The sequence below is a fragment of the Anguilla rostrata genome, chromosome 17, assembly GCF_018555375.3.
Source record: "Anguilla rostrata isolate EN2019 chromosome 17, ASM1855537v3, whole genome shotgun sequence".
Classification (NCBI taxonomy): Eukaryota; Metazoa; Chordata; class Actinopteri; order Anguilliformes; family Anguillidae; genus Anguilla; species Anguilla rostrata.
Window position 1 is genome coordinate 26345452 of NC_057949.1, and position 16128 is coordinate 26361579.

At 50.1% G+C, this 16128-nt stretch overlaps 1 protein-coding gene across 6 annotated transcripts in view; it reads left to right on the top strand.

The window, feature by feature from the left end:
• Positions 1-14726, top strand: part of plppr2a (phospholipid phosphatase related 2a) — a 28693-nt gene extending 13967 nt beyond the window's left edge. Inside the window, exons 3-8 of one of the 6 annotated variants that reach the window (XM_064315660.1) lie at positions 198-386; positions 11340-11460; positions 11849-12099; positions 12471-12647; positions 13042-13169; positions 14025-14726. In XM_064315660.1, coding sequence (XP_064171730.1) covers positions 198-386; positions 11340-11460; positions 11849-12099; positions 12471-12647; positions 13042-13169; positions 14025-14130 — 972 coding nt within the window. In that variant the 3' untranslated portion in view covers positions 14131-14726. Of the gene's footprint in view, positions 1-33; positions 387-11339; positions 11461-11848; positions 12100-12470; positions 12648-13041; positions 13186-13644 lie in introns of those variants that run through there. The other 5 variants (XM_064315661.1, XM_064315662.1, XM_064315663.1 and 2 more) reach the window with 5 other exon arrangements.
• Positions 14727-16128: the final 1402 nt, after the last annotated feature.

Below are 16128 nucleotides of genomic sequence, written 5' to 3' on the forward strand. Positions count from 1 at the left end.
CCCTCCCTCCCTCCTGTCTCTCTCTCTCTCTCCCTCCCTCCCTCCCTCCTGCTCTCTCTCTCTCTCTCTCTCTCTCTCCCCTCTCTGCTGAGGGGTGCGCGTCTCCTCTCCGATCCGATGCCTCCGTTGTCGGGGGCCGGCGGCCCGGGCTGCGTCTCCGAGCCGGCGTAACCGCGGGGACCATGTTCTATTTCCAGCTGGTGATCATGGCGGGCACGGTGCTCCTGGCTTACTACTTCGAGTACACGGACACCTTCCCCGTCCACGTCCAGGGCTTCTTCTGCTACGACCGGGCGTTCTCCAAGCCCTACCCGGGCCCCGAGGACCGCAGCCTGGTGCCACCCGTGCTGGTTTACTCCCTCATCTCCGCCATCCCCACCCTCACGGTAAGTGTGCTCCCTCCTCACCGCCATCCCCACCCTCACGGTAAGTGTGCTCCCTCATCACCGCCATCCCCACCCTCACGGTAAGTGTGCTCCCTCCTCACCGCCATCCCCACCCTCACGGTAAGTGTGCTCCCTCCTCACCGCCATCCCCACCCTCACGGTAAGTGTGCTCCCTCCTCACCGCCATCCCCACCCTCACGGTAAGTGTGCTCCCTCCTCACCGCCATCCCCACCCTCACGGTAAGTGTGCTCCCTCCTCACCGCCATCCCCACCCTCACGGTAAGTGTGCTCCCTCCTCACCGCCATCCCCACCCTCACGGTAAGTGTGCTCCCTCCTCACCGCCATCCCCACCCTCACGGTAAGTGTGCTCCCTCCTCACCGCCATCCCCACCCTCACGGTAAGTGTGCACCCTCAAGTGCACATGTGAGCTTGTGTGTGCGTGTGTGTGTGTGTGTGCAGGTGTGTCTGTTTGTGTGTACATGTACGCAGGTGTGTGTGTGTGTGTGTGTGTATACGCTGGTGTGTGTTTGTGTGTATATGTATGCAGGTTTGTGTGTGTACACAGGTGAGTGTGTGTGTGTGTGTGTGTGTATATGTATGCAGATGTGTGTGTGTGTGTTTGTGTGTATATGTTTACAGGTGTATGTGTGTGTGTATGTATGGAGGTGTGTGTGTGTTTGTGTGTATATGTTTACAGGTGTGTGTATGTGTGTGTGTATGTATGGAGGTGTGTGTGTGTGTTTGTGTGTATATGTTTACAGGTGTGTGTGTGTGTATATGTATGCAGGTTTGTGTGTGTACGCAGGTGTGTGTGTGTGTGTGTAGGTGTGTAGGTGTGTGTGTGTGTGTGTATATGTTTACAGGTGTGTGTTTGTGTGTATATGTTTACAGGTGTTTCTGTGTGTGTGTGCGCCTGTCTGTTTGGTTGTCGATATCTCTCTTCTTCTGCTAGCTTAAATGAGAGGCAAAACAAACAGTGCCCCCATTCCACCCTCTGGCTCACTCTCTCTCCCTCTCCTCCCTTTTCTCTAACTCTCATTCTCTTCCTCTCTCCATTTTCTCTCTATTTCCCAATTCCTGTCTGTCTGTCTGTCTGTCTGTCACCCTCTCTGAGCATTCTAGAAGGATATGTCCACGCATAAAAAATATGATGTTGACACTGAGAGGGGTGATGTCCAAAATGTTGAGGCCTGGTGTGTGTGCATGTGTTAGTATGTGCGTGTGTGTGTGTGTGCGTGTGCATGTGTGTGTGTGCGCAAGTGCGTTTGTGTGTGCACGTGCGAGTGTGTGTGCTTGTGCATGTGTCTGCGTGAATGTGTGTGTGTGTTACAGTGAGGGAGGTGGAGAACTGATGTCACTGGCTATGAAACCACTTAGTGGGCGGAGCTTCAGGTAACACTGCCACATTGCACGCCCAGCTTGCAGCGCTTCCTGGTTTCGTGTCTCCCTCAGGCCCTGGTCATGTGACTGCTATGGCCATATGTCACTGACTGAGGTCATTAGCTCAGATGCCACAGCTGAGGCCGCCAACCGTCCACTGAGAAACAATCCGAGCGAAACAGCGAGACTTCCTCATGGTTAACCTCACAGCTACCCAACACATTTTACACTTTTTACCCACAGTCCCCTTTGGCTTGTTATAGTGAATACACTTTCCAAATCGTAACACTGTGCATTTATTCGACCGCTACACAGCTCGGCCATTGCGGCTCAGTTTGATGCTCACCTTGCACCAGAGCCTGATGTCGTTAAGGCAAAGCCGCATATGCGCAAGTGTGCACGGGGTCTCTCTGCATCTCCCAGATAAGTTCACCAGACGTCACGCGAGCTGCCGGTGCTTTCTTCCTTGCCACTTCCTCGCCTCGACCATCGCTGCTTACAAAATGGCCTACGTTGAGTTGGGCATGGCGTAATTTACCTTTGCACTGAATTATTTCCGGAGTTCTCAATTTGCACCTTAACTGCAAAATTCAGACCATCTGTTTATGTGTGTCTTGGGTTGATTTCCCAGAGTAAGGAGTAAGGAGTTCAGTGTGACTGTCACAGCGTTACTTTCCCCAGTATTAGGATTCTTTAATCCTTTTTATTACGTTTAAAAAGATAAATGCAACAGATGTAAATCACATCAAGGAAGATTCGCTCAAGCCCCATGGCGGATTGAGCATGGGTAACAACTCCTGGGAGGACTGGCTCTATGAAGCGAGCACGCTAACACACACATGCTACCTACCGACCCCACATTTACAGAGCATATGTTATATAGATGAGTGTTAGCGCATGGGCCATGTTAGCACCCAGGAGTGCAGCGTAACGTGCTTCAATGCTGTTTAAACTCCACCGAGGTGCGTTCTGAATTGCCGAGACTTGCCGGATGCTCGACTTAAAAGACAACGGAGTCGTGTTGAGTTCAAGACCATCGAACCCGCGACTTTGTGAAATATTTAAGACACCCTACACCTGCAGAACAGTGTAAACCCGCATCCAGTTCCTCCTCTTGTTTTTCTCATGTTCTCCCCCTGCTTAGCCCAAAGTCCAAATCGTGGGTTTACAGATTACCCATGATCCTTCACCGCTCTTCACTGTCAGATGGAAAATCGTTGAAACTGCAGGAAAACAACCTGCGCCCATGTATTTTTTTTTTTTATCAGCAGGTTGCCATAGTGATGCATTGGCCACGATACCAGACTAGGCATGACATCACTTCTGCTGAACAGATGCCGTTGTCCGGGGCAACTGTCATGCTGAGGTATTTCACTGAGATATACTGCTCAAGGCGTCGGGCCCAGAGGCTGGGATTTCCTACCTGCTGGCTCATGATTAAAACCCCGGTGCTCTGCCTAGTACATCACACTCCTGTGCCTGGTGACACTCCTGTACCTGGTGACACTCCTGTACCTGGTGACACTCCGGTACCTGGTGACACTCCGGTACCTGGTGACAGTCCTGTACCTGGTGACACTCCGGTACCTGGTGACACTCCTGTGCCTGGTGACACTCCTGTACCTGGTGACACTCCGGTACCTGGTGACACTCCTGTGCCTGGTGACACTACTGTAACTTGGTGACAGTCCTGTACCTGGTGACACTCCTGTAACTTGGTGACAGTCCTGTACCTGGTGACACTCCTGTAACTTGGTGACAGTCCTGTACCTGGTGACACTCCTGTACCTGGTCACATTCCTGTACCTGGTGACACTCCTGTAACTTGGTGACAGTCCTGTACCTAGTGACACAACTGTACCTGGTGACATTCCTGTACCTGGTGACAGTCCTGTACCTGTGGATCTCCCTCTCCTGTCTCCTGGCAGTTGGACTGTGGGCTCTTCCACTCAGAGGAAGGGATGTCTGTACAGGGCGTCTGGTGCCCAGCTACCTGTTCAAATTTATCTCAAGGAACCTTCTGGATCCTCTCAGGCATACCAAGCTGATGCCGAGTTATCCGTGTCACAACTGATAGTAGTCATTATTACATTACGATACATCACATTACATTACATCACATGACTCCATTGCAGGGTATATGTATCTGTACTCTTCGCAGTTCTACTGTACTCTCCCCTCCAGGCAGATTTGCAGTGCTTGTCATCAGTGATCAGCTTAGCGTGTAATATCGTCAAAAAGGATGGGCCGTGCAGATTGTAAAATGACACGGTAAATGGACTGCATTTATGTAGCGCTTTTATCCAAAGCGCTTTACAATTGATGCCTCTCATTCACCATTCACAGTTAGGGGGTTAGGTGTCTTGCCCAGGGACACTTCGACACGCCCCCAGGGCAGGGGGATCGAACCGGCAAACCCTCCGACTGCCAGACGACCGCTCTTACCCCCTGGGCTACGTCGCCCCCGTGCGGTCGCGCTGGTAGGGCGGGAACGCCGCGCGGTTGGGCTGCGTTTCGCGTCGCGTCGCGTGCAGGGCGACTTCGGTTTGACCGCAGGGACTGCGCTCCGCAGGAACAGACGTGTAACGTGTCGTACCCTACGTGTTGGGTTCGGTTTGTTTTTGTTTTTTCCTCCTCCGCTGCCCGAGGCGGTCTTTGTCGGATGAGGACGCGGGAGTGAGAGGGTAATGAGCTTGACGAGACTCCATTACGGCTCTTCGGTTTCCTCGCTCACACAGGCGAGGAGGAGCGACTGCGGCCGACGATTTGCTACGCGGCCGGGTGCGTCAGGGCAAACTCCTATCGCGGCGTGAAACATAATCACACGCACAACCAAACTATTGCTGGAGTTTCCGGATAAAAAGATGATGAAAGTACACACACGCATGCACACACACACTCATGCACAGGTGCACACACACATACACACACACACGCACACACCCCACCCATATACTGACAATGTTTCACTCTACAAATTCTAAGGATCTAAAGATCAAAATCTAATTTTTAAGAATACATTTCATATTTTGCAATATTCGTGCAACGTTGGTGCCAAAATAACCACTTGTGTTGGCGGCATTGTAATATTTTTTGACAGCATATTCTGATACTTGCTCAAAATGGCTGAGCGGTTTTTGAATACGAGCAGCATATTAAATAAAATATGGGATCGTGTATTTACTGAGGTACAGCATGACTTTCTACTAAAGCCCCTGATAACCTGAGTGGAGAGTTGGGGGTTGTGGAGAGAGAGAGAGGAGAGGAAGGGGAAGAGGGTGAGGGATAGAAGAGATGGGTGAGTAGGAATCTGAGAAAGGGATTAAGGGAGATTTTACCAAGGAGAGGGAGAGAGAGGGAAAGAGAGGGAGAGGGAGAGAGAGCGCGAAATAGAATTTAAAGAGCAGAGAAGCTAAAATACAAAAACAGAAGAGAAAAAAAACTTTTTATATTTTTTTGCCAAAACCACCTCCATACCAGGGCCTGGGAATGAGTGAGTGAAAGAAATAAAGAAAAGAAAGCATGATGGAGGGGAAGAGAGGACAGATGGGGGGTGGGCAGAGAAGAAGGCTGGTATTTGCAGGCCTGTTGTGGGCAACAGAAGAATAAAAGAATGAGCATCAAGCACTCAGTCTAGATTCCTTCCTCCACATCTCACGCATTTTACTCAGCAGAATGTTCCGCACTAAATCAACTTTGAAAGGTAATTGAACTCTGGTAGAGTATCTCGGGTCCTATTTGAACTCATAAACTAGCTGTGTTCGTTACGAGCGTGTTTCCATAGGCTGTCCCAATCTCTCTTCTCTTGGATCTCTTCTCTTATTTCAATATATTTAATCAATTCTTTGCTTTCAATCTTCGTGTATTTGACTTCCACACCCTCAGTCTAATCTCTTCGGTTGTCTTGTCTTTTCTCTTTCCTTTCTTTGCAATTGGGAAAATTCTGAAAGTTCAACCCGAATGACATGTCTGTGAAATGACACGAAGGTTTGCAATGACATGAAGGTTTGCGATTACCGCTCGTTACTTGACGCAAGCCAACAGGAATCGCTCGAGTTTCGAACGAATTGAACACGTTTAATGCGCCAAAGCTCGCGCGTCGGCGTGCGTGTTTATTCATCCGGTTCAGTAAACTTCTTTTGACGTTCTATCATGGATGAGCCCCACGCGCTCAGCAAATGCCAATCTGATGGCACTGATTAAGTAAAGCCTACGGTTTGTCAAACGTTGTCGCTACACAGTTAATTCTGCTATGTGAATTCACTGGGAAGTGGGAAAGTTGCTAGGCGCGACGACGAACACTTTGTTCCGTCGCTGTGAGCGTCACTATTGATTTGACAGAAGAGCAAAAAGCATCGACGCGACTATGAATAGATTATATTCCAAATTAAATGTGAGAACGACGGTTTAGTGTGTTCTGCCTGGCTCAGGGGACTATAGTTTTTCTCTTATGTAACTTCTTTTATTAAATCCAAATCCAACATTTGTATGCAGGCCTATTTTTTAAAAGTTATAATAATTTGGTTTGATTTAATGTATAAAGAATATTATTTGCACTTTACTATGTCATGCCCATGCAGTACAATACATTTTAAAATTGTCTCCCAGAGTCGTTGGGCAGCCGTAGACGTAATTACAGTCGCCGTTTTCGTTTCTGCTGTTCTAGTGCTTGTTATTGCGTTTGTCTTTATGTCGTGATGCTCTTTACTGAGTCAGTTTATTTCTCCATCTGTGTGATTAATTAAATTGGCAATAGGTACATTGTCGCTCCATCTATCTATTTTTGTTTAGCTCTCCGCCATTCTCCCCTTTATCTCAGTTTCAGATTTTGGTATTCGCTACGAAGATATCTCATGTACACGCTCGCATGCACATGCACACGCTGCGCGCTGCCCTGTCTGTCAGACTCGTTCACTGACTCACTGTAAGATGAGGGCGAAGAGCGAGGTAACTTCTCCCGCTCTCGTCGCCGTCTCCATGCAACGCTCCACAGCATGTTGGCCAGTGTGATTGGGTCAGACTATTAATAGCCCCGCAGGGCTAACGCTGGGGCTTCGTCTCCCTCCGCCTCCCACGAAGAGCGCGGATGACCGCTATCCTGAAGTATGGAAACGCGCGGAAAGTGCTTGGGTGGAGAGTGGCAATATCGGCAGTGTTCTAGCACCCACGCACAGGCGCCGCGGCGCCATGCGCGGTGCGTTTGGAACATCCGAAACAAACTCCACGGTTCTTATAATGGCTGGCGGCCAATTCCATTTTAATTCAGCTGTAGTTCAGGAAATGAACAGAAATTCAACTGGTGAGATGAAAAATTAAAAACAAATAACTAAGAGTAGATTGAAATAGAATCGACCCCAAGTCTTCTTCCTTGTTTTGCAGAGTGCTAAAAATCAGTGTGAAGATTTAAGCCGTAGTTACATATTTATTCTGAACGATAATGCAAGGGTTCAGGTGTTAAATACTGGGTGATTTTCTTCAGAATGGAAATGCGTGTGTATGTTTGTGTGTGTGTCTGTTTATGTGTACATGGTTTTTGTGTTGTAAAAACAGCTTCATCACCTCAAAAAAAAGGACGTTTCGCAAAATATTTCGTAAAGAATGAAGTAGGAGGGAGGAACAGATCGGTGGGTACGCCATGCCTGCTGTAGCTGTAAATGAATAATGCTGTGTGTGGGCCTGTAAGTAGACGAGGTCATTCGAACTGTGATCTGTGACGTTTTAACGGCAGATATTCCCCAATGAGGAAACCTGCGAACAATCTGCCATTCAAACTTTACAAAATATTACTGAAGATTCGTTACGGGTGCTCACGTCCAGTTTTAATAACGAGCAAATAACATGTTTATTAACTAATTCTAGTACTCACTGTGCTATTATTGGACACAAAAAGAAGGTGGTCAGAATTATACAAGCATTGTTACAAGATGTTTTACTCTGGGAGCATTGTGTTTTGTGAACGCAGCGGTGTTGCATTTTTCATGGATACAGCCACAGCACACTCACGCATGTCGTTTCAGTATGCAACCACTTTAACGTACCTCCTTGCAGGGGGGGGGGGGGAGGGAACGTGTACTTTGTCTCCTTCGGGATTCAAACTCGTGAACCCGGAGCTTTCGGAGACGGGCGGCCTGTGCGGCTCGCCATGCATTAGCGTCACGTTAGCGCCCCACCCGTGAGCCGCGGTGCCAGGGTTTGTGGCGCTGATGAAAAGGTAAATAATTAAAAAGCTGTTAGGACTATGCTAACGGGGGGAGGGGGGTGGGTCGGGGGGGTACAGGGCATTTCGGTGAATAATTCATTCCGCTCTTTACTCCGCTTTCCCCCCCCCCCCACCTCCCCGTTGTTTTCTGGGGGCACAGCCATAATTCTGTCTTTTGGTGATGTAAGACGGGTGATTAACGGAGCGGAAATGTGCTGAGAGAGGAACACTTGCAGTGCGTGCGACGCGTTGGCCCGTTTCCACGACGCTAGTCCCTCCCAGTGATTGATGGGTGCAAGGTTTTTTTTTTCGTTTTTTTTGTTTTTTCATTGGTTTCCAATTTTTAGAGCCCTGCTCCTCAAGCATGTATAGGCCTGAAGCTTAGTATTTGAATGGCTGTTGGGCAGTTGAGGACCGTTGGGCTGGTGTGATGCCATTAGGTAACACTGTTGTCCTTCTGCAGTTGGCTGAAGTAGTTGAGCAGGAGCTGGAGTCGGAGTCAGTTTGAGAGTCTATAGAAAAGCTCCCTTTTGAAAACTGGCACTAGGTGTTTGTGGGGCAGAGCTATGGCTGGCATCCAATCTATTTTTAGTTCAAAAGTGAGGGGGGGGGGGGGGCAATTAATGAGCCCTCTCCCCCCGCTCTCAATTTCCCACGTAATCTATGGTCACAGCTTTAGTGCCTGTCTAAAGCACTATTCACACAGGACTACATTGTCCACAACCCTCCAAGGTATTTGGTGACTTTTTATACCCCACCTGGATTTTTCTCATTATCCCCTGGTTCTCTGCAGGGTGTTTGTTTTTGAAGCTTTACTCCGACAACCAAATTAACTTTGCTCGCAGATAAATACATTTTTAAAAATTGAAAAAACACTGTAAACACATAGTTGTGAATGTTAACAAATGTAATTCTGTCTGAAGAAACGGTTCCATATCTCTCAGATATAGAGAGTGTCCACTGATTTTTGTTCTGCAGCAGTGTTGCTCCATTTATGGTCATCAATGTGTACATGTGTGACCAGCCATTAAATTTCCACTCGAAATATGAAAGCCTGTAATTAGACCAGAGCATATGAGTCATTCTCACTGAAACGCTACCGTTTTGTCATTTGTGGCGATATTATTCATTATATAAATGGTCCACACTTTATGATTGTTCTGTGGAAAATGATTTCAGTAAGACACACTGCACATTTATAAACTTTTTTTTTTGGTTGCTTTGTGTCCCTTGGGGGGCCTGCTGTGAAATATATAATTTTATATATTGATATTAGCCAAAAAAAAAAAAAAACTGGCAATGATCGTTCTTGGTGTCTTTTTGAAGCAGTGTACCATGATGTGGACTTAAATGTTCCGCCTGTCCTTTTACCTGAGAAACGCACACCTGTCTGTTGAGCACTGAGGCAGTGTGCACAGGCTCCTTCAGGCCCCCTCAGCAGTGCCCTCACTAATGCTGGTGACACCCGGTGTTGTCGAAGGGGGGGGGGCGGGGATTGGGGTGCTGTTGGGTGTTGTGGGCACAAGGAATTGCGTGTTATGCATTCAAACGACAAAGCGCTTCTCGTCACATTAATACCGCTAATTAAATCAACCAGCAGTACACTGCATCGGCGCAATTAGCTGTCGCTAACACAAAACACTGCACAACAAAAAATGTATTGACAGTCATTTCAGTGTCACCCCCCCTCTGATGGTGTCACCCGGAGCGGTCCGCACCCTCCCCACCCCCCTAGTGACGCCTCTGCTCCTCAGAGCCGGAGCTGTGCTGCAAAGGTGATTAACGGGCTGGACAGCCAGCATGGCACCCCAAAGCATCGGCTGTCTTTCTCTGCCTGACTCAGCTGCTCCAGGACCCATCAATATTTAATCATCTACTTCAGTAACCCCCCCCCCCGTTATTCTCTCCTTGATCTCGTTTTAGCGCTGAGGTGGCAGTTAGCACGTCATGTGACACACGCATCACCTCTTAGGACCCTAATGTTGGTATTCAATTTGACAGTTTCGGTTTTTTTTCCTTCTGATTTCAGAGACTGTACCGTAGACTTCCCTCATAATGCATCCTTTCATTTGGCTCATAAAAATGTTTTTTTTTTTGAGTGCACGTGCAAGAACAGCGGTACAGCGGTACAGCCATTGTCAGTGTGCCGTGCTGAATGACAGAAGGGCCTATAATAGTGTATATTGTACCTGTTGCTCAGCTTGGGTAAACACCTTACATTCATATTTTTTCTGCCTGGATAAGGTTATGATCAGTTTTTTGGGGGAAGGAAAGGCATCCTTCCGATTGAACGAGAACGATGCGGGCTCTGCGTGCGTCTTGTTTCGGGTTCGGTGGATCCAGAGGCGGCGTGGTTCAAGACGCGCTGCCTCAGCCGTACTTAATTAGATTTTCCGCGGTTGGCGGATGCGAAGTTCGCGATTACCTCGACACAGAACCTCTGATAAACTGGGTCCGTAGAACCACGGACCGGAGGGGCACGTTTCCCAGGGACCTGTGGGCGATGTTTTTACAAAATACCGGCGACGTAGAGGCAATTCGGCTAGAGAGGGGGGAACAGAACAAGACGCACTTTTCCAGAATGGCTTGGAAGAAAGTCGTTGGCACGTGAGTGCAGCAATTTAGCGACCGGCTTTGGACGTGCGAGCTCGCTGGCGTGCGCGACTCTTCCGAAGGTTCCACGGTGCCTGCACTGGCGTGCGGATTCTGCACTGAAGCTGAATCCACCGTGAGATGGATTAGCCTAGCGCATTTAACTCGTCTCCAGCTCGCACGGAGATGCTGCGTTTGTGGGGGCTGGGCGGGGGCAGAGACGGTTCATTTACAGTGGATGTGAGGCCAATGCTATGCCCTAAAGTTCGCCTCTCTGCTGTACATTCAATGTTCGTGTCACTTTTTCATGCCATACATCCATAGATTATTCTTTGTAGAAAATTGACATTTTAATTTTATTTCTTATCGTTAGTCTATAATGGAGCAGCGTCCGTTCATTTGTCTCAAATTTCTGTTCAGTTTTTATTGAACGACAGGAAGAACATGCAGACCATTACAGACTGCTTTTATGAGAAGTGGCAATAAGGATTATGCATTTTTTTTGTTCATACACTATCATAGCACAATTTGGATGTGGTTAAAAATTCTCATAAAATATTTGTATATTTTATTAGCATTTTATTGTTAGCCGTGGCGTCATAGCAACAACAACGTGCATTTCTCAGAGGCCCTATCGGCTTTCAGTGACCTCTCTCTGCGCCGCCCATATAAGGACGTCGTGCCCCTCAATCCCAGTTTGCACCTGTGGAGGTCGGCCGGGCTCGGACCGGCAAACGCGGCGGCTCAGTCTCGTTTTTTCCTCCTTCTTGCTTCCGCAGATTCTGACGGGGGAGCTCACGGCCTTCTTCCTGAAGGCGGAGGGGTCGCACGAGAAGACCATCGTGGCGGCAGACTGCTGCTTCTTCAACCCCCTGCTGCGCAGAATCATCCGCTTCCTAGGTAACGCGCTCCCGTTTAAGTCTGAGACCGTGCGGTTTTTACCAAACGAGGACTCCAGTCGCCTGAAAGCTGGATTTCTGACGGGGTTATAAAAAGGGGGTAAACACACTGCTGCTGTTGTGTTCAGCACTGCTGAATCAATGTGAGGACAAGTGCAATTGGGCGTTGTGCTGAAAAGCTTTGGAAATGGAAAATAAGATATTTTTCTCAGTGCTGCTACAATTACTCAACCCTGTTTCTGAAGGGTTACAATTACAAGGTCACAAAGTATATGAACATTGATCCAGCTTGTTTCAGTCAAGACAATAATAGACTGGACTCAGTCAACATTTGTCACACACCCCCCCCTCCTTCTCCCCCCCCTTTCCCTCCTTTTCCCCACTCTCAGGGGTCTATTCGTTCGGCCTCTTCACCACCACCATCTTTGCCAACGCCGGTCAGGTGGTCACAGGAAACCAGACCCCCCACTTCCTGTCCACCTGCCGGCCCAACTACACCGCGCTGGGCTGCCAGTCGGCCATGCAGTACATCACCGAGCGGCGGGCGTGCACCGGCAACCCCCTCCTCGTCCTGTCCGCCCGCAAATCCTTCCCCTCCAAGGACGCCGCCCTCAGCGTCTACTCTGCTGTCTACACTGTGGTAGGAACCTTTGGTGGGGGACCATCAGGGTTGAGAGGGAACATTTAAAGTGATGCGCAGATGGGAGCAGAGCACTCTGGGGGGTTACAGAGGCTGGACCAGGGGTTTGTTGCTGTATGTGATCCCAGCCGTGAACTAAATGAAGTATATAACTGGTATAGCTATGGACAAATCTGTGGTTAAATTTCATTTGGCCCTAAGGCTGTGTGTGTGTGTGTTTGCGTGTGTCCCTGCGTTGTGCGTCTCTGCGCGCGCGCGCGTGTGTGTGTCCTGCGTGTGCGCGTGCGTGCATGTGTGCGTGCGTGTGTGTGCGTCTCTGCGCGCGTGTGTGTGCGCGTGTGTGTGCGTCCCTGCGCGTGTGTGTGCTCCAGATGTACGTGACGCTGGTGTGCAGGACGAAGGGCACGCGGCTGGCCAAGCCCACGCTGTGCCTGGCGCTGCTCTCCATGGCCGTGCTGGTGGGCGTGGTCCGAGTGGCAGAGTACCGCAACCACTGGGCCGACGTGCTGGCCGGGTACTTCACCGGCGCCGCCATCGCCATCTTCCTGGTGAGAGCGGGCTGGGCGGAGCTGGGCGGGGTCGGGCGGGGCAGGGGCTTGGGTGGGGCTTGGGCAGGGCTCAGGCAGGGCTTGGGCTGGGCAGGGTGGGGCGGGGCCGGGTGGGGCTTGGGTGGGGCCGGGTGGGGTGGGCGGGGCCGGGCTAGGGCTGGGTGGGGCTTGGGTGGGGCGGGGTGGGGCTCAGGGGGGTGGCGGGGCTGGGGGGGTAGGCCATGGGGGTGTTTGGCAGCTCGCAGATTATTAAAACCTGAACTCCAGCTGTCTTAGAAGCGTCTGTTTTTTATAACATGTTCATCTCCGTATTCTCTGGGGGTTTTCCCGGTTTGGAATGCATGAATGACACCTTTCTCCCCTCTTCCTCTTCCTCTTCCTCTCTCCCCGCCAGGTGACCTGTGTGGTGAGCAGCTTCCAGTGGGCGCGGCCCCCACCGGTGCCCGGGCGGCCCCAGCGCCCTGAGTCGGTGCTGGGCATGCCCATGATGCCCCTGCCCTGTGTGGAGAGTCCACTCGAAAAGTTAAGTGGCCCTCAGGTAAGGGGGAGCAGCAGGGAGGGGGAGGGGGGGTGGGGGGTGGGGTGGGTTTGCACACACATGGGGCCGCCACTGTCCCCCTGAAAATGTCCCCTAGCAATACCCCCCCCACACACACCAATACCTCACACTATACCTCTCACTTACAGGGTCACGCACACGCACACGCACACGCACACATACACACTCACACACACACATGCACACACACACGCACACATACACACGTACTGACCTCTCTAGACTCTGAGCGTTTAGTCTGGTTCACGCCCCCTAGAATCAGAAATGGAAGTAGTTGAAGGCTAATGTCTCTTCCTCACTGTTACTCTCTCCTTCCCTCACCTCCACAACTATCCTCTGCCTACCTCCACAACTCTCCTCCCCCACCTCCACAACTCTCCTCCCTCACCTCCACAACTCTCCTCCCCCACCTCCACAACTCTCCTCCCTTACCTCCAGAACACTCTCCTCTCCCTTCCTCCTCATCCCCAGATTCCTACCTTTCCTTCCCCCTTCTCCACTCCTCTTCCCTGATTTTTGTCAAACATTTAATATTCTCTCTCTCTGCCTCTGTCTTTCTCTCTCCGTGCCCTTCCTTAATGCCCATTCTCCCTTTCTCGCCCTCAACTTCCTCTCCACTCTTTTTCTTGCTTTCCTTTCTGCCTCCTACTTTTCTTATTCCCTTATTCTATCTTTTTATCCCTCGTTCCCTCCATTCCCCCCCCCCCAACTCTTTCACTGGCTCCCTCTGCTTTTCTCTCCCCTTCATCTCTCTCACACGCTCTCTCTCCTCTTCTTCCTCTCTCTCTCTCTCTCTCTCTGTTTCTGGCCCTCTCCAGACTCGGGATTCGGGATTCACCGAGATCACATGACCATCAGCCTTACCGGTTCCCCGCCCCCCCCGATGTCCTCATGCCGTCTCGCTTCATTTCCAGCGCAGTCTAGACCAGCCGCCCGACCACGCCCACCACTGCGCCGCGCACCCCGCCGGGCGACACCCCCTTCACCGCTCGTACTCCACCCAGGTCTAGATGCCCCGCCCCCTTCCCGGCTTGGCCCCGCCCCCCTCCCTGCTCAACACGCCGCCCCTTTCCCCGGAGGTCAGTTCGGCAGAGTCGCTGCCTCCGAAGGACACGCCCACAGATCTGCTGTCTCAGACACGCCCACAGATCTGCTGTCTCAGACACGCCCACAGATCTTCTGTCTCAGACACGCCCACAGATCTGCTGTCTCAGACACGCCCACAGATCTGCAGTTTCCTCCCTCTGCTGTCCGTGGAACCATTTTCCTCTTAGTGTCCTCCTCGCCGAGCTCTTTTTCCTCTTAGTGTCCTCCTCGCCGAGCTCTTTTTCCTCTTAGTGTCCTCCTCGCCGAGCTCTTTTTCCTCTTAGTGTCCTCCTCGCCGAGCTCTTTTTCCTCATAATGTCCTCCTCGCCGAGCTCTTTTTCCTCTTAGTGTCCTCCTCGCCGAGCTCTTTTTCCTCTTAATGTCCTCCTCCAGCTCTTTTTCCTCTTAGTGTCCTCCTCGCCGAGCTCTTTTTCCTCTTATCCCCCTCGCCGAGCTCTTTCCTTTGTCCTCCTCGCAGAGCTCTTTTTCCTCATAATGTCCTCCTCGCTGAGCTCTTTTTCCTCATAATGTCCTCCTCGCCGAGCTCTTTTTCCTCATAATGTCCTTGTCACCAAGGTCACCTGAGGAGGGCATCTGCGAACACATCTGACATTTCTCTGCTTTTTTTTCCTGAAGCAACTCGCCAGTTCCCTCAAGCATAAACTGTGTTTAGTCCTCTTTCTCTTAATGATCTTGGTTTGCAAAAAACGCCCCTCGTCCACCCCTGCTCTCACGCACACATCTCCACTTTCTTTTGTCCGAAATGGGGGGCAAGTGGTTTTAACGTGTCGCCAATATTAGCTTGTCCCCCTCTATCCCTCATTCATTTCAATAAAATTAAAAATACAGAGATGAAAAATAACATGTTTTTAACGCTGACGTGTTGTTCTACGTTTGCTTTGAAAGTGTCACCCTTACATTGTGAAAACAGGTGCAGATGAATATTCATTACTCTATTTTTTCCAAATTTCTATGGATATATGGTGTCAAATCAGTCCGGTAATTGGGAACCAAATATGTTCCCAGTCCACCCGGTCATTAATATTCATGTGGATCGGCCATCAGGAGGAGCTCTTAAGTCACAGCAGGAACTCTTTGGAGGGGACAGGAAGGAACATAATGTGCAGGGTCTTGGATGTGATCATCTTTCATTGGTAAAGTGCTAAATTTTCTAAAGGGTGGTACTCTTTTTATAACGCTTGCTCTGTGTTGCCCAGAGGACAACTTCCAAAATGATCCCGCAGTTATTGTTGTGATGTACCTTATTTTTCAGTGGACGCCACTATACTGTCCTGGAGCCAGTTCCAGGGCAGATTCATACCCAAAACCAAGAGTTCATCTCTGCTGCACAGAACAGCATGGACTTCAACAGTACGAAAGACTAAGCCAGGATTCTGTACATTCCATTTCTTTCCGAATTTCTTCTGTTTCCTGCCGTCCTATCGAATGACCCATTCTACGGTGTATTCGTCTGTATTTACATATTTATTGTCTTATATATATTATCTTACTTGTGATCGTTTTCCTTGTTTATCGGACGCGTACAGAAGGGCCTCTGTGCCGTGGCCCTCACCTTGGTGTGGCATGACAGTTTTGCTGGTGTTGATTTGCACAAAGCCCCCTGGAGTCCCGCCCTCTTCACTTCCTGCCGAACGCTCCCTCCTGTAGCCCCCTTCTTTCCACAGTTTTAATAGTTTCGTTTTCTCGCTGGATTCAATGTTTCGTCTGCTGTACACCGGGCTGTAGCGTCACTGCGCCAAGCAGAATTTTCTCTCGCCCCCCTCTCCAGATCCATGATTCCCCCCCCCCCCCCTTAACCATTTAACCCACCCAATC